The sequence below is a fragment of the Pristis pectinata genome, chromosome 16, assembly GCF_009764475.1.
Source record: "Pristis pectinata isolate sPriPec2 chromosome 16, sPriPec2.1.pri, whole genome shotgun sequence".
Taxonomy (NCBI): Eukaryota; Metazoa; Chordata; class Chondrichthyes; order Rhinopristiformes; family Pristidae; genus Pristis; species Pristis pectinata.
The window spans coordinates 25,572,149-25,597,126 of NC_067420.1; the positions used below are offsets into that span (position 1 = coordinate 25,572,149).

General features: G+C 40.2%; 1 protein-coding gene across 6 annotated transcripts in view; it reads left to right on the forward strand.

Annotated features, from left to right (window-relative positions):
* The window catches only part of LOC127578797 (zinc finger protein 704-like), a 97,265-nt gene that overhangs the window by 397 nt on the left and 71,890 nt on the right, over nt 1–24,978 (forward strand). For 2 of the 6 annotated variants that reach the window (XM_052031254.1, XM_052031257.1), the window contains exon 2: nt 1,293–1,534. In XM_052031254.1, the coding sequence (XP_051887214.1) occupies nt 1,293–1,534 (242 nt within the window). Of the gene's footprint in view, nt 1–37; nt 115–262; nt 716–1,292; nt 1,535–24,978 lie in introns of those variants that run through there. The other 4 variants (XM_052031255.1, XM_052031256.1, XM_052031253.1 and 1 more) reach the window with 4 other exon arrangements.

The window sequence follows — 24,978 nt, forward strand, 5'->3', positions numbered from 1 at the left end:
AAACTTTGCGCGTATTTTGACCAAAGTTTTTTTTTAGTTGCACTAAAACGGGCTGTCGGCGGCGGTGAATCTGGCTCCGCTCCCGGGGAACTGCAGCAACTTTGGTTGGCGGCGGTGAGTGACATGTGGCTACACCAGCCGCACGCCCAGTTGCCACTGTCAGCGTTCTTTAATGGAATGTTTATAGTGTCCGGGCACCAATCGGTGTGAATGGGAGGCGGGGCCGCGCACCGCTCAAATTCGGCGGAGCGGAGCCGAGTGTGAGAGGGGCGGGGTCGGTGGGTCCTAGAGAAGCAAAACAATTGTGTGCTGGAGGGACGCCGGCTGCAGAGTGGAGTCTGGTCTCGCTCTCTGCAGACAACACAGCAATCCAACACGAATATTAAAAAAAAATTGCATTCGCCTCGTTAAAGGGCAATAGCTTATTTCGATTAATTGACCTCCCGCCCCCCTTCCTCCTCCTCCAGAAAAGACTATGAGCTCCAAACGCGTTACCAAAAAATATAAAGTTGTAGGCACAAAGGTTTGCGCGCCAAGTTCAGCGGACGAAGTCAGAGTTTCTGGAGTGATTCAGGCTTGTAAGAACGACCCTTCGGGTAATAATGTATACACAATTATGTTAGATGATGGCTCACTCAGAGAGTATGCAGAAGAAGAAATAATCTGCATCGATGTCAAAGTATCTGGAAAAGGAAAATACAGATGTAATCAGAAGGTATTTAAGCATTATCTATTAAATTTTGTTCATTTATAAAAATTATGTAACTTCTACCGATTGCAAACTCGGGGTATGCTTTCATTTTTTTTTGCAATCAGACATATTACTTTTTATATTTGATACACATTGCAACTAAGATGGCGCCTGAAGTGCACGGCCAAAGTTTAAAGAGTAGATCAAGGAAACCGGGTCCAATTAAATGTCCAGTCCCTAATAAAACTAAAGACTGACACGAAGTGAATTGAGCTTTGGTGGTCATTTCACACTCTGAAGAGAAGCACACGACTGTAAATTGTGTACTCCACGGAATGAGATTCTATTTGACTTAGTCGCTTATGGAGCATAAGTGAATACTTGGAATTGCAGTCGGCTGTGCTCAGTGGGTATTGCTTTGCAAAATCTAAAAACTTGCCAACATTTTCAATTTTCCAGGCACGACTGTGGTGCTTTTTAATCGATCTGCCTGCCCTGTACTGATTCCCCGCGCGTTTTAAAGATAGTTTACAAGTCGGAATTTGTTTGGCCCCGGTGTGGGGAAAATGACATAACTCTAGGGATTTTGGATTTTCTTCAGATGTTTTTGAATTGCAAAACCAGCGAATCGCTTGCGGTGCTTCAGGATCGGGTGAAAAACGATGTCACTTTAAGATCGCCGGAGCCACGCGGCCTGACAGCCAAAAAAACAGAAGACCGGTATCTGGAAAACAAATGTAACAGAATTGGCGAGGTGGAGAAGGAGCCCGCGGCCCGCCCCCTTGGCTGTGTGTCAGAACAGAAACGCCTCCTCACTTCGGCAAACATCGACGTTCCTCAGAGGTAGGAGTTGTTTTTTCGCAAGCTTGTCTTTAAGCAGTCTAATAACGGATGAGGTTAAACTACATCCTCAGAGTGAATTAACTATTTCCCCCATGACCCGTTCATTACATTAATGCAAATGTCCATTTTCCTCTAACTTCGGAGGTGTACCCCCACTACCACTTTAAATGCATTACTTTTATCCACAGAAATGGGTTGTATTCTGGTTCATGAGTTATCAGTTGCTCCACTAAAACTTATTTTGCACTGTCTTTTGATCTGAAATATTGCTTGTCCGGTATATGTGTTATACAGTGGTCAATCTTTAAAGTATTGGTAGGTTGGAATCACTTTGGATAATGGAGTGTAAAGGCACCTCAGTGGATTATCCTATCCTTGTACTGTTGTTGTGAATCCTATCGTTCATTTAAGATTTCCACTGAATAAAACTGATTTGGGGTTGAATATACTGCAGGAATGAAACTGACCTAGCCTGATGAGAATGGGTAGTTGTGCCCAATCAGAAATAAATATTACATGAAAGAGGGCACATGGTGAAAGAGATTTGTTTTAGTAAAGGAAATGCTGTAAACAAATCAATTTCCTGATGCCAAACAATAACACCTACAATGTACAGTATTTGTAAAGCATAGATAATCAGTCTTAAGGTATATGAAATGTAGAAATTTCAGAACTCATTAATTAAAATATATTCTAAGCAGCCGACAAAATTGGTATCATCATGGCGAGATATTAAGTGACTAGATAAACAGTTGATAAACCATTGAATATGTGAACAAGTTCTCCTGTGTGAATATACCAGTTGTGATAACTTGTTTGCTTACTGCATACATTGAAAACTTGTGCTATTTGTTATTAACTTTCGAAATGCTTTCAGTAGTCTTGGTGAACAAAATTAGCACTATCCTGTGCACCTGATCAGCTGCAGCATTTGAATTTTATTTTGGCTGCTGGAAAAACTGTTCTCAATACAAATTCAGTTATTAAAGCTATTCTTTTGCCTCTTCCACCTTGATTTTTTTTATATAACTTGAGGCCTGCTTTACTGCTTCAGAAGAAATTTGAAACTGCGCCTGGGTTTGGAGCTTTACTGAATGCTTCAGTTGTAAGTAAAGTGATTTATCCAAACTGGACAATATTGTGGATTTGTGCTTGTGGCAGAATCCTTCAATTGTCCAAGTTGGAGGGGGGGTGGGCATCATCAGAAGTTGGAACACCACTGGAAAACTGCATAGGAGTACTGCACCATCAAATCACCGCACCCATTGGCTAGGTTTGTCACACTAATCAAAATGTCAGCAATCAAGACCAGCTCCCATCCTCTCCACCTCCCACTGCAAAAGTACATATATTTCCCAGTAGAGCTTTCATACAGCTTCCTATTGCCAACCAGTAGAAATTATGGAGTTGGTGTCTTGTCATTTATTCCACTTGAGACATTGCATTTCAATTTTGCTTTTCCTTCTATACTTTTCTGGACTGACAATTTCCTAAGGGAAAGAGTTGAATGCTTAAGATAGTTGTCAATCCTTTGGGCTAATTTTATTCCTTATGGAGTATGTGCTTTGGCTTTGAACTGTGGTTATATGGTTTCTTGTACTGAATTTCTCATGTCCTGATTCTTGTTTGATTTGTTTGTTTAATAGAATAATGTGCTTTGCTTTTTAAGATGTTTGCCATTTGAAGCATTTTTTCTTGAGAGTGAAATTGCAATTGAAAATTTTTAAGTGTCCATTTGGGCTACTTCAATAATACAGTGTAATATAGGTAGTTATCATTGCACGTGGATAAGTAGCATTTGGGAAGAGAAGAAAAGTGCAATTTTTTTAAGCAATAAAGGTTTAGCACTCAATTTGAACTTGGAAGATTTTATTTATAGGTTTATGGTTTTGTCATTTAAAATGAAACCTAGGTTAAGACCCAAGATGAAGTGGATAGAGCCTAATCTCCAATGCTGATAACTTATTAGGCTATTATTTTGTATTTTGCTTGTACACACGTTATGACTGCAGCCTTTGAAGCTGCAGTTATGGTGTAATAGCTTTGGTTTAACTGCTGAAAATCTTTCAGTATTAAGTGGGATTTTCAGCTTTATGGTAATTGTCTAGTATAATAGCATCTGAAGGAGGATCACTCTGTTCATATTTAACACAATGGAACTTGATCTAAATTGATCTGATTGTATTCCAAACTGCCTTTCATATCTTGGTCATAATTAGGTTGAATTCAAGTTTAATTCAAAGAATATATGATTTTCATAAGCATTAATACTTTTGGATAGTTTCAAATTTACAAATGGACCGTCAGAAACTTCTGAGAGTCATGGCCAATACGACAAAGAATATTCCACAGAATTTTCTGTGGAACAAACATCCTTCCACTCATCCTAGTGGTGTAAATCCTTTCTGTGTAGTACTTTGCCTAATCCTCACAACTCTCTGCACTTTGCTCACTGTTTTTACTTGGTCTCCAGATTTGGCATTGTTGGCAAGGGGAACATTCCCCTCTCCTAGAGATAATGGAGATGTCGTCTTTGAAATGCTGTAGTATGTGTGCCATAGGTGTTCACACAATGCAGATAGGAAGTTCCAGATTTAGACCCAGCAATGATGGAGTAGTAGTATATGTCTAAGTTGGGATAGTGTTTGACTTGAGGGGAACTTGGAGAAGTTCCCATGCATCTGTTGCTCTTATCCTTTTTAGGTGGTGGAGATTGCGGGTTTGAGCGGTGCTGCTATAAAAAAACTTGAACGAGTTACTGCAATGCATCCTGTAGATGGTATGCACTCTGTTTCAATGTGCTGTTAGTTCATTGAGTAGTACGTGACTACTTTAAGACAGTGGACTGGTCCACGTTCAAAGACTCAGCTGCCAGCCTTGATGAGTATGCCACCACCATCACAGACTTTCTCAGCAAGTGTGTGGAGGACTGTGTACCAAAGAGGACAATACGGGTGTTCCCAAACACGAAACCATGGATGAACCGGAAGATCCACTCCCTACTGAAGTCGAGGACTGCTGCACACAAATCTGGTCATCCTGATCTGTACAAGAAATCCAGTTATGACCTTTGGAAAGCTATCAGGGATGCCAAGAGGCAATACAGACTCAAAATAGAGTCCTTCTCTCTTCTCTCCTCTTCCGTCAGGTAGAAGATACAGGAGCCTGAGGGCAAGTACCACCAGACTTAAGGACAGCTTCTACCCCACTGTGATAAGACTATTGAATAGTTCCCTTGTACGATGAGATGGACTCTGACCTCATGATCTACCTTGTTGTGACCTTGCACCTTATTGCACTGCACTTTCTTTGTAGCTGTGACACTTTACTCTGTACTGTTATTGTTTTTACCTGTACTACATCAATGCACTGTACTAACCCAATGTAACTGCACTGTGTAATGAATTGATTTGTATGATCGGTATGTAAGACAAGTTTTTCACTGTACGGTACAAGTGACAATAATAAACCAATACCAATAATGTAGTAGGCTGCTTTGTTGTGTATCTCAAGTATACGTGCAGCTACACCTTGTCTGGGTAGAGAGGAGGATTTTATTTCTGTCCTAATTGTTCACCATGGCCGATTGGAGGGGGTGGGGGGGAGGGAATTTTGTGGAATTGGGAGGTGAACAATACACTATAGAATACCATTGACCTATCCTGAGTGCCATGGAAATAATATGGCTAGTTAACCTCAACCACTGAGATTTTGGATAACAGTAACATCCAAGATACTGATGATAAGGTTGAGGTGGTTGGATTGCACATTGGCATGTGTTTAGTATAAATTTTTCCCTCGTCAATCTAATACCAATTTATAAATCATGCTTTAACATCGCAAGCACATCCCAAGATACTTAAAACAGCTGATTATATCAAATAAAAAGATTAGAAGTTGCACATGTCTTGTAAATGGTCATTGCTTGAAGCTGCATTCATCAACAAACAGCCTCTTTCTGTTGTGATGGGGTTAAGGCAGTGATCTGAGAAACTTCAGCAAGGGTGTCCTGGAACAGAGATGATTGGTTTGCTTTTGATTAAAAAGATTTAAAAGCTGTACAGGTTGCTGGCATTTTATAGTGGAGTTCCTGTCACTTGTCCTTCCATAGCTTTGGCTGTTAACTAATTTATTGTGTGTGAACAGTAACTTACTAAAACCATAAGAAATGGTAACGAGTTGGGCATTTGGTCCTTCAAGCTTGCCTCTACCTTCAGTAAGGTCGTGGCCGACTCAGATGGTACTTGTTGATATACTTTTTCTTAAATTATGGTTGGATCCACTGTTTCACTTTGCCTCATAAACAGAACCAGACATTGAATCGAGATGTTGCAGCAAAACTTGACTTGGTCTTGCATTTAAACAAATCAGGTTATTGATGCTTCCCAAAGTCTCTTGTCTCCTGTAGTTATTCAGTGTGATTTAGTTGGTGCAGACTTTAGGTAAGTTCAGTTAGCTGCCTTTAGTGATCATTTCCTCTCTCTTTAACCTCGAGCTCTTGTATGGTGACTCCATAGTTTTTTTTATACAATGGAAATATGTGTATTGGACACCACATTGACACGGATGCACCTATCATGTGGTGGGGCCTAATCGCACAAAGGTGAAGTCAATCCCCAGAGATACCAATCCTCATCTTTGAGTGCAGTTGGAAATATGAGATGTCAGGTGGACCTTATTTCCCTCTTCTTAAGAAGGAAGTGTATACAGTCTCTAATATTTATTTCCAGTGTTTTTTTTTCTTGTTCATGGCATAGTAGTGTGACACATCCATTGACAGCATGACAAACCTATCTTGTCATTTTCCATTATTCATTGATAATAGAAAAAGTGGGGGAAAAATGCTGACAACTCAGATGAATTTTTATTTTGGAACATTCACCAATCTTGACATCTAATGAGATGTTAAATTTTCTTCACCCCTTCAGGTGAATGTAAAAGTTCCCATGGCTATATTTGGGGAAGAACATGGGAGTTTTTAGTGAAGTTCTGGTTACTATTTGTTTCTCAATCAATTTCATTTTAAAAATCTTTGCTGTTTGTGGTTCTATTCTGTTTTTCTAAATGTTGACTGTCAAGTTTCCAAATACTGCAACAACTTAAGTCTTTTTCGGGGGGTGGGTGGGTGGGTGGGGGGGGGGGACTAGCATTGTGGGTACCTACCCTTCTAACTGCACAAGTTCAGGAATCCTGCCCAAGCATGTGCAAATGTGAATTTACAAATTGCCACACAGTTGATTGCCTTTGACAGGACCACTGCATCAGTACTGGACTTTCCATTGACTCCAGCAGCAGTATGTAAACTTCCACAGGTTCCTGGAACTTGTGCTAGGAAGCTGACCGTAGTTAGACTTTGTACAGAAACAACAAGCTCCTTCCTTTGAATGGAGAAGAATGGCAATGCAAGGTAAATGCAAGATAATTTTCATTTTTGATTTGGTTGAATAAACTGAAATGTTCTTGATTGTTAAAATTTTAAAAATACAAAACAATGTCTAATATTTAAATGTTGAAATGTTTGACTATCAGAGATGTTCATAAATATTGTCTCATTGACAGCTGGTAAGGCTGATGCATTAATTTACCCAGCTGCTAAAACAATTCTATTGGTGGAGTTTACTACTCTCAATCAGAAGGCCTTGCCTTGCAAAAGGTCAGTGCCAGCTTCCTTGAGGAAGTTCATGTTGGTTAATCTGTTCCAAGTGAAGGCTGATTTGGGTAATTAACTACCATGGTTGGCAAACTGGTCTGTGGAAGATTTGAACTAATATTACTTTATTAAGTGTAATGTAGATTGGGATTTTCTGAAATTATGAAAGACATGACATAAAGCAAGCTTTTTCTTTACTAACATTGTAGTTAATGCAGAATTTTATTGTTGCCTGTGTAACAAAGCATTATCAGTCATTTCTAATAACTAATTATGTTGTCTACGAGGCACCATCCATTTTACTTACCTTTTTTTTTGAAACCTACACTAGTCGTGGATCCATTAGTTCTATAGAGAAGGTTATATGGATTTTGTGTGTATGTGACTGGAAGTGCAATAAACATTTCAAAGAAAGCTGGGGAAATTGCAGATATTAGTATATTTGTATTAAAAATAATGTATTGTTATTAAAACAGAAATACTAAGTGAACTTGGCCAGCCAAGCAACATTTCTTGGAATGGAAAAAAAAAGTTAATATTTCAAGTCGTAGAGCCCTTCCTCAGAATCAAGAAAGAGATGGGCCTGATTCCATACTGTGTGACTTTGACTCTTTGACTACATCCTACAGGCTGCAACCAGCCCAGATGAAAAATTATGTTGTTCCTCAAGCTTCCCTTGGGCCTCATTGTAACAGTGCAGGATGCCACAGGCAAAGAGGTTAGAGTGAGAGTGGGCTGGTGAATTAAAATGTCTGGCAACCAGAAGCTCTGGACTGAGCTCAGGTGCTCCAAAAAATGATCACTCAGACTTTGTTTTCTCCAGTATTGAGGAGGCCACATTGTTAACACCGAATGAAGTTGATAAACTGAAGTGAATTGCTGCTCCACCTGGAATGACTGGGTGCCTGGATGATGGGAAGGGAAAAGGTGAATGGACAGGTGTTGTCTTCTCCATTTGCACGATGTATAGTTCTGATTAAATATGTGATCCCAGGTGGGTTCAAATTAAGTAGGATGATAGTGGGATGAGCTGGAGCCCAAGACATTTGCTGAAGATAGAAATGTGGTTATGGATGTAAATTTTGGTCAGAACCTTTGGTTCCAGTAGGCCAAACTGTAGAACATTAGCCAGATTTCACAACAGTAGCCACACATTAGACAGATAAGGGAGCTTAACTGTCCATTCAATGGCTACATCATTTCTCCCTATTACAGACATTCCCTTTTGTTCTGCCTGCTGCCTCCTCCACTTACACTAATTTACTTTCTCTCTTTCTCTGTTCTGATGAAGGGTCTACAATGTGCAATGGTTAACTGGTTTCCTTTTACACCGATGCTGCTTGATTGGCTGAGTTCTCTTTTGATTCACATTCCAGCATTTGCAGTTTTGTTTGTTTTCCACATTTTGTTATAAACTAAGCACTTCACCCTTCTGAAGCAAATGTCAGCTCTTTTCATATTTGGCCTGCAGCATTTCAAGAAAGTTGTGCTGAAAATTTCAAACCTTTGAAACTAGTTCATTGCCTATGTTTGTTTCTAACCTGGTTATCTTTTTGTTTTAGCATGTATATTCCCTCAGTAAAATGTAGTCTTGATATCTGGAGATGTGATTTGCACAGCATTGTTGATTAAGGTTCTGGGATTAAGACCCAGCAGTGATGAAGGGACAGGAGCCATGATTTGGAGAGGCCATGCAGAGGCCTTTTGCCTGCTGCTCTCTTCCTTGGTAGAAGTCACAGATTAGCAAGGTGCTGTAAGACTGGAGCAGGTGAGCTATATTAATGTTTGCATTTTGATGCATTTTGAGGATGTACACACTACAGTTACTGTGTGCTGAGTGAAAGTTGAGGTACTAATCAAGACTGTTGTTGGAGCTGCAGGTAGGTGGGAAGTATTTCATAATGCTCATGAACATGGTGGAAAGGCTTTGTGGTGTCAGGAGGTTAGTCACTTGCTGCAGCATAGCCAGCTTCAGAACTGTACTCAAAGCGACTGTATTTATGTGGCTCACCCAGTTGAGTTTCTGGTCAGTGGTGATCTCCAGGATGGTGATTAATTGTGCTTAAGACCACAGTAGTGCCGTTGAATGTTAAGGATTGCTGTTTACACCTTGTTGGAGATGGTCATAGTCGGGCACTTGTCTGATGAGCAGTTACTTGCGATTTATCAGTTCTTGCCTAAACAAGGCTATGGACTGGTTCATTATCTAGGTAGTTTTTTTTCTGGAAATGGCAATTTAATTTCTTAAAAATTAATTTCCATTTTTTAATGATCCTGAATGTCAGGGACTTTTTTTTTTAAAAAAAGCATTGATTTTAAAAAAAAACATTGAATGTCACTTTCATTCCCAGTTGCCCTGCACTTGCCTGCTTGAACTTTCTGCCTGAGAGCATCCTGAACCCAACTGGCAAAGCCTTGGCACTATACAATGGAGAATCCAAGTGGTGAATGTGGACAGCAAGCCCCCTTATGTTCATAAGTTATAGTTGCCCTATGTACATTCTTTTTGAAGAACACTATGTTTTACTTTGATAATTCTGAGCTTGCCCGGTATCTTGAGTATGACAATAACAAAAACAGTGATTGTTCAGTAGTTAATCTGTATGTGTAATCAAAGTTATAAGGGGTAAAATAGTTGAACTCCATAGGCCCCATGTGCAAAATCCAGACCCATATTACTGAAAACATTTTTTAAAATGCAGGTATGGGTAGCTGTAGTAAGTTGTGTACACGTTGTCTATTCCTAATTGCTCTGAATTTGATAAAACTGGCTCACTGGGCCATTCAATTGGCAGTTAATAGTTAACCATATTTAGTGCTGGACATACCCAAGGGAAATTAGAGAACTGAATTTTCTAAAATGTGCTTTTTTGGAAGCTGGATTTGAATACTTTTAAGTGTGGTCTTGTGATTTGAATTTCCATTTTCTGGACTATTAGTCCAGTCTTCTGTTGTTTCCAGTACCAATAATATAATTACTACACTACTGTGTAAAAGGACACAAGTTGGTGCATCATTGGCCATACAGTGCCTCAGTTATACCCTGCCATTCAATAAGATCATGGCTCTTCTGATTGTCCTCAACTCCTCCACTTTTCTGCTGGATTCCCATAATACTTGAATTCCCCTGTGTCCAAAAAATCATCTGTCTTGATGAAGGCCTTTGCAGCTCTAGGGGTAGACAATTCCAAAGATTTGCAGCCTTCTGAGCGAAGGAATTCCCCTTTTGTCTATTTATAATTAGGTACTGTTGTTCTGCTATTCTGGCCCCTAATCCTACATTTCTCCACCAGTGAAACATCCTCACACTATCTCCTCTGTCAAACCCACTCGGTCTTGCATGCTTCAACAAGCTTGCTTTTCCTCCTATGACAACACCTTCAGCCATTCTATCAATATTGTGAACATAGATATGAATACTTATAGCCAATCCTATATTTAAATTTTTGTTTGTAAATGGGTAATACATTTGTTAATGAAATACATAACTGTTCTCACAATATTGGAACAGGTTTAATAACTCTCTGCTGCATTTTTGTTCAAGGGAATGCTGTTGTATTCTGGGGATGGATCCCAAGATTAACTTGCATTGATTTATAACAGGAAATAGATACTGTAATATTGACATTGAGTAAACTAACCAAAATGAGTGTGAGATTTGTTTATGAATAAGTTGTCATTATAAATCCTGTTCTGAAAAGATGCAGAATGAATATGGAGACACCTTTTTAATTTAATGAAGATAACTATGGAACTTGATTTTTGCTTGTGTGTTTTGCTACATTTAACAACACTGAAGTGTATTTTTTTTAGTGGAGTGCACATATTAGGAATGCATATTCATTGGCAGCCTGCTTTGTTTAATGGGGCTGTTGCTTCACTTGGGGCTGGCAGCTGTGCCGTATCAGTAGCCATGACCAGCGCAATTTTCTTTACTGATGTTGACAGAAAAAGATAAGCTTTGTTTGCTTATTGTGAAATATGTTCAGATCTGCTGTACAGAGACTTGAAATTTGTCTGCTTTGAAGGGATTTTCTGTTCCTGGCCTTCTGTGTTTTAATCCCTTGTTAGTTGTGTGGGTGGGGGGGGTGTGGTGGGGAATGTGGGAAGAGGGGGTTGGAAAGGATGAGTGAAGGCAGAATCTTGGAGACGAGAGTGATTCTGATATTTTCAACCAGGTATTTAGTTTGAGGTGGTTTAGCAATAGCCTGGAGCCAGATCACCACCTATCTGTCATCTTGCCAATGAAATGCAGCATCATTGGTGGGGGATGGATGGGCAAATTTAACTGTTTAATGAATGAGAGTTAAAATAAATTTCTGGTGGGAGCCCTTTGGGGTTCCTTGGCTCACACAGTTATTGTTAGAATTGGAAATGACTGGTGCTGATATGCTTGAAACAAGTACTGGTCCTCCAAGTTACAAACACTCGTGGACATCCTGTACATACAAATGAGCATTTGGGAGACTGGTGGGATGGATGGGGTTGGATTTGCCAGCTGCTGAGGGGCTGCCGGCATCTTCTGCTGGGTAGCAACAGGGCATTTCCACATGCCTTCTCTTCCCTCCACCGAGCCGCAACAAGAGGGGGCTGGGTCACACCGAGCAGAGCTGGGTGTGCGAGGAGACTCAGCTCACTGAGTCAGTGAAGCTGGCTGGTGGCCGCTCTTCCAGCGCCTGCTCGCTCGCTCTCCCATCACTGCAGTTCTGTGACCCCCCCCCCCCACAGTTTGTTTATTTCTGATTTCGGGTTCTATTCCAGAGCATTGTTTGTAACCCTGTCATAATCTGGGGATTGACTACCAATATTTTTTTCTTTTGCTGTTAAGGCTATTTTGTAAATCACTCTAATCACTCTTGTGGATTTGGTGGGTAGTTTTCTGAATCTCTGCTGGAAATGGGTACTTTCATCTTCAAGTAGTGCATGTTGCCCTCTTTTTTTGGTCTCGAGATAATTCAGTGTGTTATTGGATAGCTGTTGGTGGTGTTTTGTGAGAAGTGATGAAAATGCTGATGCTGTATATGTAAAACAGCAGACCTAGGTTGGGCGAAGAATTGGAGAATGGAGTTTAATCCAGACGTGAGGTGTTGTGTTTTGTGAGGTCAAATGCAAGAGGAAAGTATACAGTAAATGGCAGGACCTTTAAGAGCATTCATATACAGAGAGACCTTGGGGTGCAAGTTCACGACTCCTAGAAAGTTGCAACACAAGTAGATAGGGCTGTAAAGAAGGTGTATGGCATGCTTGCCTTCACTGGTTGGGGTATTGTGTACAGAAATTGGGGAGTCACATTGAAGCTGTAGAAAACTTTGGTGACAATATATTTGGAGTATTGTGTATAGTTCTGGTTACAACATTATAAGAAAGATTTAGAGAGTATGCAGAAGAGGTTCGCCAGGATGAAGTTTGGGCTGGGCTGTATTTGCTATAAGGAGAGATTGGATTGTTTTCTCTAGGGTGTTGGGGGCTGAGGGGTAACCTGATAGATATATAAAATAATGAGAGCCACAGACAGGGTAGATAGTCAGTCTTTTTCTCCCAGAATGGGAATGTCCAATGTTAGAAAGCATAGGTTAAGGCGAAAGTGGGAAAGTTTAAAGGAGATTTGTAAGACAAGTTTTTTTTTTTCGAAACACTGTGGTAGGTGCCTGGAATTTGCAACCAAGAAAGGTGACAGAAGCAGATACAACAGCAACATTTAAGAGGCATGTAGACAGACACATGAGCAGGCAGGGAATATCAGGATGTGGACTATGTGCAGGTAGATGGGATGAGTTTGATTTGGCATCATGGTTAGTGCAGATGTGGTGGCTCGAAGGGTCTCTTCCTGTGCTATACTGTTCTATGCATCTAACTATTGAAACTGTTTTGGGGTTGAGGTTCCTGTTAATGTGGATAGCAGGTAGCTGGAGGTTTAACATTCTTCCACATTTATTTTGATTTGTTTTAAATTGATCTAAAATTTGTGTTAATTCCATTTATTGTGCTGTACTATGTTGAGTCCACACGTAGTGGGGTTTGAAAGGGCTAAATGAGCAGACTGAAGTTTTTTTATTTTGAAGTCCAATATTGTACTGAAGCATAACTGCAGCAAGCAGTGAATCCTTGCCCCAAAATGTATATTTGGCTTGCTGTGGCATTGAATGCTCTCTCGGCAAGCTCTGTCCAATGTGTCTAATCAATGTAGGCCCCTTGAAAGTGGTTAATGATGATGCTGTACATGATAAGGCAATGGCAGACCTGTTGAATGTATTCTTTGCAATGAAGGAAGATGGCATAATTGATGAAGATATAAAGTTGACGTTGTAAATCTACAGCACACAAGCAAAATAAAAGTGGACATAGGACTTGTCAATTTGTAATGCTCCACAGGATTAGATGGTGCTAGTCTAGGATTTTCAAGAAGAGATGTGAGCTTGCATATTTATAAATATAACATTCTGAAGTTCAGAATTTGGGGGGGGGGGTGTAATGACATGTGGCTTTTATTTAAAAATTAATGTGTGCCATTGCAAGAGGAGAGGTGTCGCCCAGTTAGCTTAGCATGTCATTGGAAATAGGAATTGAGTGTCTAAAACCTTGAATTGTCAGCTAATCAGAGGGCCAATAAGGATTTGCATAAGAGACCATGCCGATACAGTGTTACAGAGAAGGTTTTTTATTTTGAATGTGGGAATTGCTGTAAAAGCCAGCATTTATTGCCAAACCATAATTACCCTTGATAAAGTGGTGGTGAGCTGTCATCTTGAACAGCTGCAGTCCTTCTGGCTGTAGCACTTTCACATTGTTGAATTAGTAGTTCCAGAATTTTGACCCTATGACAATAGAATAAGACAATAGTTTCAGTCACTGGTGATGTGTAACTTGTAAGTGACGTTTTTGACCATTCTTCTAGGCAATAGAGCTCATGGGTGAATGAGCTTCTTTCAAAGAAGCTTTAAGTTTGTGCCATGCAACTTGATGAATAATGTGCACAGCAGAAACAGTACCCCAATGGTGGAGGAGGTGAATGTTTAAGATGTAGACTGCCGTTTAAACGGGATGCTTTTACAAGCTTACCACCTGGCATCTTGAGTGTTGTGGCTATGTTCATCCAGGCAAGTGGATTATTTTGCTTGAGAGTGTTCTTTCATGCTCCTGATTTGTCTGTGGTAGATGGTGGAAGACTTTGGGCAGTTGGGAGATGAGTCACATACCACAAATCCCAGTCTCTGAACTGCTGTTGTAGTAATGTTATTTGTGGCTAGTCTAGTTAAGTTTCTAGTCAGTGGCGATACTTGGGAATTGTGTAGTGGGGCTGTCTTTTTTTTAAAAAAGAGAAAGGAATAGCCGCAATAATTGAAGCCAGTTAGTTAAATTTCAGACAAGTTATTGGAATCAATTTGAAGGGACATTATACACTTTTGTTAGGGAGTTGCAGATTGGGGATACTCAATGTGGATAGGTTTGGTAGTTCTTTTATTGATTGGCAGTTATGATGGACTGAATGATGATCTCCCTGTGTTGTAAGTCTTCTATGATTTCCATTGTTACATTATTGAATGTTGAAAGGAGATTCATTGCCTAGTACTTGTGTGGTGTGATTGCATTTTGGTTTTTTTTTGTACGCCAGTGCTTTAATGTTGTCTAGGTCTTGCTACATGGGTGTATTATCTGCAGAGATGTGACTGGAATTGAGCATTTGTGTGTCAAGAATGAACAGCTCCACTTCTAGCCTTGTGAAGGAGAGTACATCTTGAAGAAGCAGCAGGCATCGGTGGAGTAGGACAGTGCCCCAAGGAACACCTGAAACTGGGATGATTCCCCTCCAATAGTCAACTTCAGAATAAACTGTAACATAGGACTTCAATTTGGTCAAATGGGAGGTAATTTCTTTTGGACCTAAAACTGTGGGAAGATGGTACCTTTCCAACAAGTGAAAATCTTGCTGGAGATGCTTGGATGTACACGAAACATTAAAATGCCAAAACGAGTACAGAAAATCAAATGTATAGAATTCTGTACTTTGTCAAGAGAACTGGAATGCAAGGGTTTGATGTTAATACCAAACATTGATTAGACTCTGGAATGCAGTCAAGGCCCCATGGGTTAAATTGAAGAGAAGACAAAACAGGTTTGCATTCCCTGGAATTTAGAAGTTTGGGAGAGGTTGGGTGGGGTTGTGGGGAGTGATTTTGATCAAAGCTTTTTGGACAATAAGAGGAGTTCAGCATGGACAGCATGAAATAACTGATTGTTGAAAGCATTTAGGAGTTCAAAAAAAATAAAGCTCAGACTCTTGGGTGACTACTTGGGGATGGGGGGAATCTTCACGTGCAGGTTTTAGAAGTTTGATGCTTCTGTAAATGGGAAAAGTAATTAAGATTGGCCAGATGATAGGGAGAACTCCTGCACCTTCCTTCCACCCCACCCCCCCCCCCCCCCCGCACCAGTTGTTCAAAAATGCTATGAGTTTCTAAAAATGCTTAGTTTAAATATGTTTCTTTCAAACTGTCTGGTTCGGCAAGCAGTAAATAGAAGTAAGAGCAAAGGAGATCATTTGCTTGATCATAGCTATTCTGTCACTTGCAGTTGCAAGTGGGACTATCTTTTCCATCTATTCTCATGCCCTTTACTACCCAGTACACCACCAAATTCTTACCCAATTCCTTTACAAATGTATGCACTCTGTGCCTCAATTGCCACATTCCAATTTTTTTACATCTCTGCTCTTCCCTCTTCTCTGAAATTTGTGATGACCGTTGCTCTATATCGTCTTGCTAACACTTCACCACCAGCCAATGAGTATTCCTTCTACCTTTTGAATTAAATTGATCCATTTAACTTCTCCCTATTACAGTGAAAGTGTTTGTTCCTCAGAACTGCAACCCTTCATTATGGCCGTACTTTGCAGAATTGTTCATCTTTTACAGTTTAAGTATACCCATTATAAGTGTCTGAACTTGCACCTATTTTGTTTTCAGTATATTCATTGCAGAACTTTTAACTTTTATTCATTCCATACATGTAAAATCCAAAAATTGCTCTGGGTTACACATCCATAAGCACACAAGAAAATGAGAGCAGGGGTAGGCTATCAGGCCCTTCAAGCTTGCCCTACCACTTAATATGATCATGGCTGATCAATGCTGGCCTCAACTCCTCTTCTGTGCCTTTTTTTTTCCCCATCCCCCTCTATTCCTCGATTAGTCCAATCTTTATCCACCTCCACTTTAAATACTGCTAATGATCCAGCTTCCACCACCTTCCGCAGCAGAGAATTCCATATATTCGGCACTCTACAAGACGAAATTTCTGTGTACATCAGTTTTTCTTGTAGGTATGACCCCTTATTTGAGACTCAGGGTCTTGTATGTTTGATAATGTCACCCCCATTCTTCCAAACTCCAAGGAAATACAAGACTAAACTATTATTCTCTCTTAGTAAGACAACCCTCTCATCCCAGGAATTGAGCTGGTGAATCTCCTTTTGTAATTCCTCCAACGTTACTATACCTTGGGTAAGGGGATCAAAACTGTATGAGATTCCAAGTGAGGCCTTGCCAACACCCTTCATCCAAACCTCACTATTTTTAAACTCCAGCCTCTTTGCATTCCACCTTTTATCCAGGTTTCTGGTGAGTTTGGATCCCTCTGTTCCTCTACAATCTGTTTTCTATGTTTTTCTTTTCACTATGACCAAGACAATTCTTCCTTTATTTTGTACCTTCCATTACCTCTTATCTCTAATTATAAAATCTGTAGCTGAAGTGTGGTAAACAGTGGGGAGGATAGGAATAGACTGCAAGAAGACATAGGTTGGCTGAATGGACACACAAGTGAGAGGTGAAATTTAATGTAGAGAAATACACCTTAGCAGAAGGAATATCACGTCCTAAGAAGACACAGTATAAAGTCCGTGCAAGAACAGGGGAAGCTGGTGTATATGAGCCGAAGTTCTTAAGGGGCTGAGCACATAGTTGAACCCTGGAAGATTGTGACAATCCACCCTCATAACTTTATATACCAGGTCACCCCTCTGCCTCCTTTGCTCTAGAGAAATAGTCTTAACCTAACCAGCCTCTCCTTTTATAACTCAAGCCCTCCAGTCCTGGCAACATCTTTGCAAATGTTTTCTAGCTTAATCACATCCCTCCTATAGTATAGGGACCAGAACCACACACAGCACTTGGAGCCAGCACAGATTCAGTGGGTTGAACACCACCTCCTGTGCCATAACAATTCTGTAATTCTACAATCTCATCAATCGTTTAAAACTAGTCCCCTTTTGCTTCAAATTCTTTCTTCACCCAACACAGTTACCTGACTCTACTACTTAACCCATGCTGTATCTGATTCTATGCAATATTGAACATAGAACCATAGAAAACTAAGAGCAGGAGTGGGCCATTTGACCTTTCAAGTTTGCTCCATCATTCAGTAGGATGATGGTTGGTCTTCTGTCTCAATACAGTTTTCCTGCTCTCTCATATCTCTTAATATCCTTTGTTTAGATGTCTATCTATCTATCTGCTTTAAATATATTCAGCAACCTGGCGTCATTCTTCTGTGGCAGAGAATTTCACAAGTTAGCTACTCTCTGAGGGAAGAAATTTCTCCTTGTCTCATTGTAAATGTCTTGCCCCATATCCTGAGGTTGTGACCCCTGGTTCTCGACTCCCAGCCATGTGAAACTTTAATCCAGCCTGTGAAGCCCTGACAGAATTTTATTTCAATGGTATCTCCTCTCCTGAACTCTAGCGAATGCTGATCTAGCCAAACTGATTTCTCCTTGTACAATGGCCCTGCCATCTTGGGAATCTGTCTGGTGAGCCATTGTCTGGACGAGATTGCCTTTCTTGAGTAAAGAAACAAAAACAGTGCACAATAGTTTGGGTGTGTTCTCAGTGAGGCTCTGTATAATTGTAATCCTTGCATCTGTACTCAAAACCTCTTTGCAGTGAAGACCAACATGTAGTGTTCCTTCTTTACTGCTTGCTGCTCCTGCATGCTTGTTTTCCCTGACTGCTCGCTCCTCACCTTCACACTGCTATTGTTTCTCCTCTTTCATTCTTGTCAGTTATTGTCCCCTATCCAGTCTCAAATTCTTTAATCCATCATAAACTCTTGACACTTGCCCTGCTATCCTTCTCCAGCTCTGATATTCTGTGGGACTGCCACATGTGGTTCCTTTTCTCTCCTCAAGTTTCTTTAGCAATGGTTTCTCCTCTCAGTTGTTGACATAAAAACATGGATTACCATTGAGTTTTCCAAGGAAGATTTCTGTGAATTTTGCATGCCTACAATGTACAGGCATTGTGCACTTTGAAGACTCCAATTTTGTATCCGTCATTTGCATTAGTGACCTCATGGCTGCATCTCATACAGGGGAGATGATCACTAAATCTGACTGTTCGGGAGTCACTGTGTAGTTTGGGGAGCATCAGAGTAACCATGGCAGTGCACAGATGTGCATACACCATGTTTCACAAATGTAGATTCAGGGAATTTTAGTGGACCTTTGCAAGAGGGTACAACAGGTTTGGGGAACAAGAAGGCCATCAGGGGTCAAATTGATATGCTGGTGGAATAAGGTATCCAGAGTGATCGGTCCCAGAAGTGATGCCCTAAGAAATTGCAATGACGCAAGAAGTTTATTGAACCTGCACTAGCAGGTAAAGATCATGCATACTTTTGTAATGCTCTAACACTTTTCTGAGGAACCTTGTCCCGAAAGAATTGAAGTATGCAGCAGAAGGTTGAAGGGGAGCCACCTTGTCTATAGACATAAATGTTTAGAAAAGAGGTTGGTGATCGTGGGCCTGCACAGGATTGGAGATCATTGGGGAATACCATATTCATTCCACATCCCAGATCCCACAATCCCCTTGTCCCACGATCTCTTCTGCTTTCTAACATCAGGGTGGCCCAACCTATCAACTCCTCCCCTCATTTGCGTGCCTGAAATGAGAAAGGCACCTGTTGCCAGGTATTGGCAGTGCAGGAGAAGGAAGAAGACTCCCTCTATCACCAATTTTCAGTCTTGTCTACCAGGTTGATCCTGGTGTTTTGTCTAGTAGAGGATGGTTTTGGTGATCCACTATGTAAGGGGGAGTATAGCCTGACCACGGGGAGAGAGTAGTTTTAGCTCCCTTAAGGGTGAGGTAACACGCATTCTACTCAAGGACTTAGTTAAGAATTATGATGGCGTAGCCTATGTACAGACACTGAGGAATATGCATGTGGATATACTTTGGAAGCCTAGAGCCCATCTTTTCAACTTAGGTGGTTGCCTGTTCAATGTCAACACTCATGAGTGGCTTTCATTACATAAAACTGCTCTGCACTACTTAAAACCAACCTGCACCTCAAAGCTATTGTGACTGGAGCAAATGGTGCTGGTAGTCATGGAATTTAAATTGATCTGGAAAGTGGAACAACTCAGGGGGTGGGGGGGGGGGGGGGAACTAACCGATGTCCTTTGTACTTTTGACTGGAAGTTTGGTTGGACGTGGTACATAGTAGGTGGAATGAAATTTACCTGCAGGGGACAGGAGACTTGAGAAAGACAATGTAAAGGCGGTTGAAGAAGATAACTGTGGACATCTGTGATGGACATCAAGTCCCAACTACTGGATGAAGGGCCTTAAGAAGATTAGTGACTTTGCACAAGTATGCAAGGTCATTGAATGAATCTTCAAATGCTATAATTTGCACCAACTGCACTACCAACCTTGGATACTGCTTTGTGCACTGCACCTAGACCCACCTTGCAAACCTACTTGGCAATCTTTTATCAACCAAGACTCATCCATAGCAATCATATATTCTAGTACAGCCTTGCACACTAAGCGTTGCTGCAAGCCTTGAGCTTTATCTCAGAATGAGCATGACGTGCACCTCATGTAAAGCCATTGCAATACATTTGTTAATATTTTCCTCCTCTCTTTCAGGCCAAGGTGGTGGATAATTGCAGGCAGCAATGGCAGCTAACCAGCAGGTAGCTGATGCAGCTTCTTCATGCTCATATGGAGGAGGTAGTATTTGACAAAATTGGAGCAGGCTAAACTGAGACTGGCAGGCAACGGAGCTGAAACTACAGCAAAGGACAATAGCCTCCCAGTTAATAATTGTGGTGCACTTTTCCCTTGTCTCAAAGTTTCTCTGTAAATAATCATATTTGTATTCCATTTCTCCTTCATTGCACAATCTCTTATAATTCACTGATATCATACTGCCCCTCCCACCATTGCAACTCCATCCTTGTGCTTTTTTTCCTTTCAATGGCTAATTGGAGGTGACAGTAAATATGCAAGAGAACAGAAACCCATTGGCCATTAACCTGTCAGTAATTAATCCTCTTTTACATAGAATTGTTGGAGATCTTTTCACATGCTGAATGCATCTTCAGCTTTGCAAATTTGTGAGGAGTGTTAGCTGAAGTATTGTGTTCCAAAAAGACAGCATTGGTATAAAATTGGATTTGTGTGCTGATTTGATGATCTATGTGCTCTGCATTTTTTTTTGCAGGTATTTGTTGCACATGGACTTATGCCCTCACCAATATGGCATCCAGTGCAACTTGCAACAGAAATATGTGCAGGTGGGTGCCACATCAGGACCAATTTGATTGCTGTTAGCAATTGTAAGAATGTGCTGTGGAGCCATATTTCACATCTATTATGTCTAAGTCAGTAAGCGTATATTGGAATATTTCACTCAATGTAACTTGTGTCTAGGATTATAAGTAAAGAAATGCAAAGAAGAAATAAATATTGATACATTCAATTTGTTTTCCACATTGGGTCAATTTTGAATTTGTGTAATTATGCAATTGTAAAATGTAATTGTCATATAGATTAAAATTCTGTTATACCTGAATGTTGAGCTCCCAATTTCTTGTCAGCTTCATGGGTATATGATTGGTGGGTACAGCAATTTTTACAACCTTTAGAAGTTTATAAAGCTGAATTTCTTGGCAAGTCGCAAAGCTTTCTGACTAGGAGAACTGAGACCGCAGTTCCACTTTTCTGAGTTGCTGTGCATGTGTGAACATTGGAAAGTTTTTGTCCAAAGTTGTTCCATTATAGTATTAAGTATGATAACCTTACAATTACTCCTATTGTAAAAATGGCCCTTCATGTCTTTGACCCCATAACCTCTTCATCCCTGCTGTGACTGATTTGTTCACTTGATCAATAATGCACAAACAAGCCCTTAAACTGGACCATCACTGACATATTTCTCTCCTGCACCTCCCCAATCTGTTTTTCCTGAATACTTAGTAGCCATGAACATTGCGATTTCCTCCCTTGGTAAAAGAGCTTTGAACTGAGCTCTTGGAATGTCTCCCATTATTTTCTCATTGGTTTTATAAGACAATTTTCAAAATTTCTTTGAACTGTGTTCTGCTATTTCGTGTGTTTTATGCTATCCTGTTTTGCTGAGTTGAGCTCTGCTTTCTTGAGCCTTTCTCTGAATCACCTTTTTAAAGCATTTTGTCTGCTTCTGAAGACATTGGTGGTATTGGTTTCTTTTCAGAAGCTTCCTTCTTTCTTCCACCCCCCCCCCCACCCACCCCCACTAATATCTACTTCTGCATTTCTGTATGTTGCCTATCTTCCCACTCCACTAATCAGTCAATTTGCATTCTTCCTTAACTATTTACTGTACCTAACTGAGCATCAATGGACACTAATATCATTCTTCTTGTGTTAATATCTAAATTAGTTTTTCAATTGGGAAATAGGAAATCAAAGATGGCAAACTCAACTGAGACAATACACAATAAGTGCTGGAGGAACTCAGCAGGTCAGGCAGCATCCAAGGAGGGAAATAAACAGTCAATGTTTTGGGCCGAGACCCCTCATCAGGACTGGAAAGGAAGAGGGCAGAAGCCGGAAGCAACTCAACTGAGATTTTTTTTTGGACTATTGGGTGTTATTTCTGTTGATACCACAACACACTTATAATTCACCTTTTTTGATGTTAGATGGTATAATTTTTCCAATGAGTCAGGTTTGTTGAAAGGGAATGTAGGAACCAGGGCCCCATTATCTTGAAAGAGTGTAGCATCACTTGAGCCACATGCTAAACAATCAGGATTAATTGGATAGGGGATTTTTTTTAGTGTATTGTGGTAGTTCCCTAGAATTAAGAATGAGTTTTCTGAACAATTAAATTCCTGATCTGAGTGGAGAGCAAGTCAATTTGTGCTGCTTTCAATTGTTGGCAATGTGTTACAGTTCTGAGCTCACTGTTGACTGCTGGCACACATCAGTTTATGCAAAAATGATATTCCCTTTTAACAGAAGATTGTTTATTTCAGATGGTCATGCTGTGTGTCTTTCAGGAGCAGAAAACCCTGCATGAAAACACTAATCCTTTTACATCAGTAATGAGCATCATCTGTTTCATTTGTGTGTAACAATCCCCCAAGCAACATTTCGGCTTTGGTAGCAGACATTCTTAATGCACCTGTTCCATTCTTAATACCTTCCTGTTTCTGGAACTTGGATGCATTTGCATTTTATTCTAGTATGATTATCTTATTAAAGTACATAAACATTTTGTTGAGGAAGAGTACATAAACACTTCAGTGAAGTGCAACAAATTGGCATGTTATGGTTCTGAACTCTAATGCACTTTCACTTGTCCCATCCCACAAAAGCATTAGGAATCTGAAGTGTCAGATGACCAAAAGACAGTACTTGCCCCTTGAGTCAAGACTTTATAAATTCAAGCCACAGTCCTGCACTCTAGCATTAATTCAGGCTGGCACTTTAGTGTAGTATTGAGAAAGTGCTGTTTTGTTGGAAGTGTCATCTTTTGGATCTGTTGATGAATCCTGGCTACGTTTCAAAAAGTATAAAGGATATTGGAACACCCTGAGGTCATGAAAGGTGGTATATAACTTTGTCTTTTATCCCATGTTGGTTAATAGCTAATTGTGGTTTCACATGTGCCTTCATGGTGGGCCGAAGGGCCTGTTTTGTGCTGTATGGTTCTATGGTTGAGCCTGTTCCTGGCACTGCAATATATTTAGAGCCATTAATAGCACCGATTGCTCTAGAAATATCCCAATTGAAAGCATGTATAGTAAGTATTGAATTTTAATCTTTAAACTTGTCTCTGTTAATAATTTGTATTGCTTGATAGTTTTCATCTCCAGTAGCCAGTGGGCAAAATGATGGTGACTAGCCACAGGCCCGCCATATGGCAACACAATTTTGACCACCACACTAATAAAATTCCATGCCAAAAATTCCTCACACATGCATGGTGATGTGAATCACATGTTTTTTATATATAATAAGATTTTTCCACTCTCTCTTTACAGCCTTTCTCAGTTTGTAATTCTGACCTGAATTTATCAGTCGCATTTGGGGCATTTTTGGCCACCTGTTGCAAATTTTACTTCACCTTCTGCAAGTTGAAATCTTGCAAATTGCCAAGTTGTGCTTGCTTTTTCAAGGTTATCTGGGATTTTTTTAATGTCCGTGTGTGTCACAGCTAAACCATTCTGTATTTCATCAGAAGAATTAATTTGAGAGTTTTAAAAAGATCGATTAGACTTTGTATGGGATATCCCACCACAGCATATAATTAATCAGTAGCCAAGTTCATTATCACGTGCACACAAGTAGTGAGGTATAAGTACAGTGAAAAACTTGCTTGCAGCAGCATCACAGGCACGAAGGTTCAGATAACATTCGGCAAGACAAAGAAGAGGAAAAAGATTTTTTTTGCACTAATTAGAGACAAGTCCATGGTAATGCAAGAGTTGGTCTGTAATGTTCTATTGCTGAGGTAGGGTTAGGGTTGTGCAGGACGGTTCAAGATCCTGATGGTTGTAGGAAAGTAACTGTTCCTGAACCTGGTGCTATGTGACTTAAGGCTTCTGTACCTCCTGCCCAATGGTAGCAGTGAGAAGAGGCTATGATCTGGAATGTGGGGATCCTTGACGATAGATGCTGCCTTGAGACTTGCATTTCCTGTAATTGAGATTTTCTGGTAATATATTGATATTTCATTTTACCTTCTGTTAAGTTGCATTCTGGACTAATTTGAAAATGAGAATGTGTGAAATTTATTGCCTCTCCTATAACATAAAACTGTTGTGATTTTTTTTTTTTGATTTTCACAGCGATAAAGCTACTTGGTACTAGACGTATTATCTCACTTTTCTGACATGTGCAGTCACAAGTGATGGATGCAGTCTTGTAGGTCCTAGTTTGAAAGCTAATAGGCAATGAACCAAATGATAGTAAATGAAATTTAGACATGGAAAATTTTAGAATGCAGTATTGTAATGTAGGCCATTCATTTTAAATGAACAAATGATATGCATTTTGAATTGAGCTTAATTCCTCGTGATGTTTGCCAGCATTGTATTCCATAATATGTCCCTCTCTAGGATGTGAGCCTAGTCTGAATATCCTGTGAAGCCAGTGCCCCTGTGCTGCTGAGGTTCTACTGTGATTTGTGACTGAAGTTAATAATTTGAAGAATCGTAGCACAAAAATGCACCAATTCTGTGTTGACCATCTAGCACTCATTTACACCAATCCCATTATCCCCACATTCCCATCAACTCCCCTCAGATTATACCACTCACCTACACACCAAGGGCAATTTACAGTTGCCAATTAACTTGTCAACCAACATGTGTTTAGGATGTGGGAGGAAACCACGGTGCCCAGGCAACACCTCCATTGTCACATAGGAAATGTACAATCTTCACTAGAGGTCAGAATTGAACACCGGATCCTTCAAGCCATGAGTCAGCAGCTCTACTAACTGCACTGTATTTTAA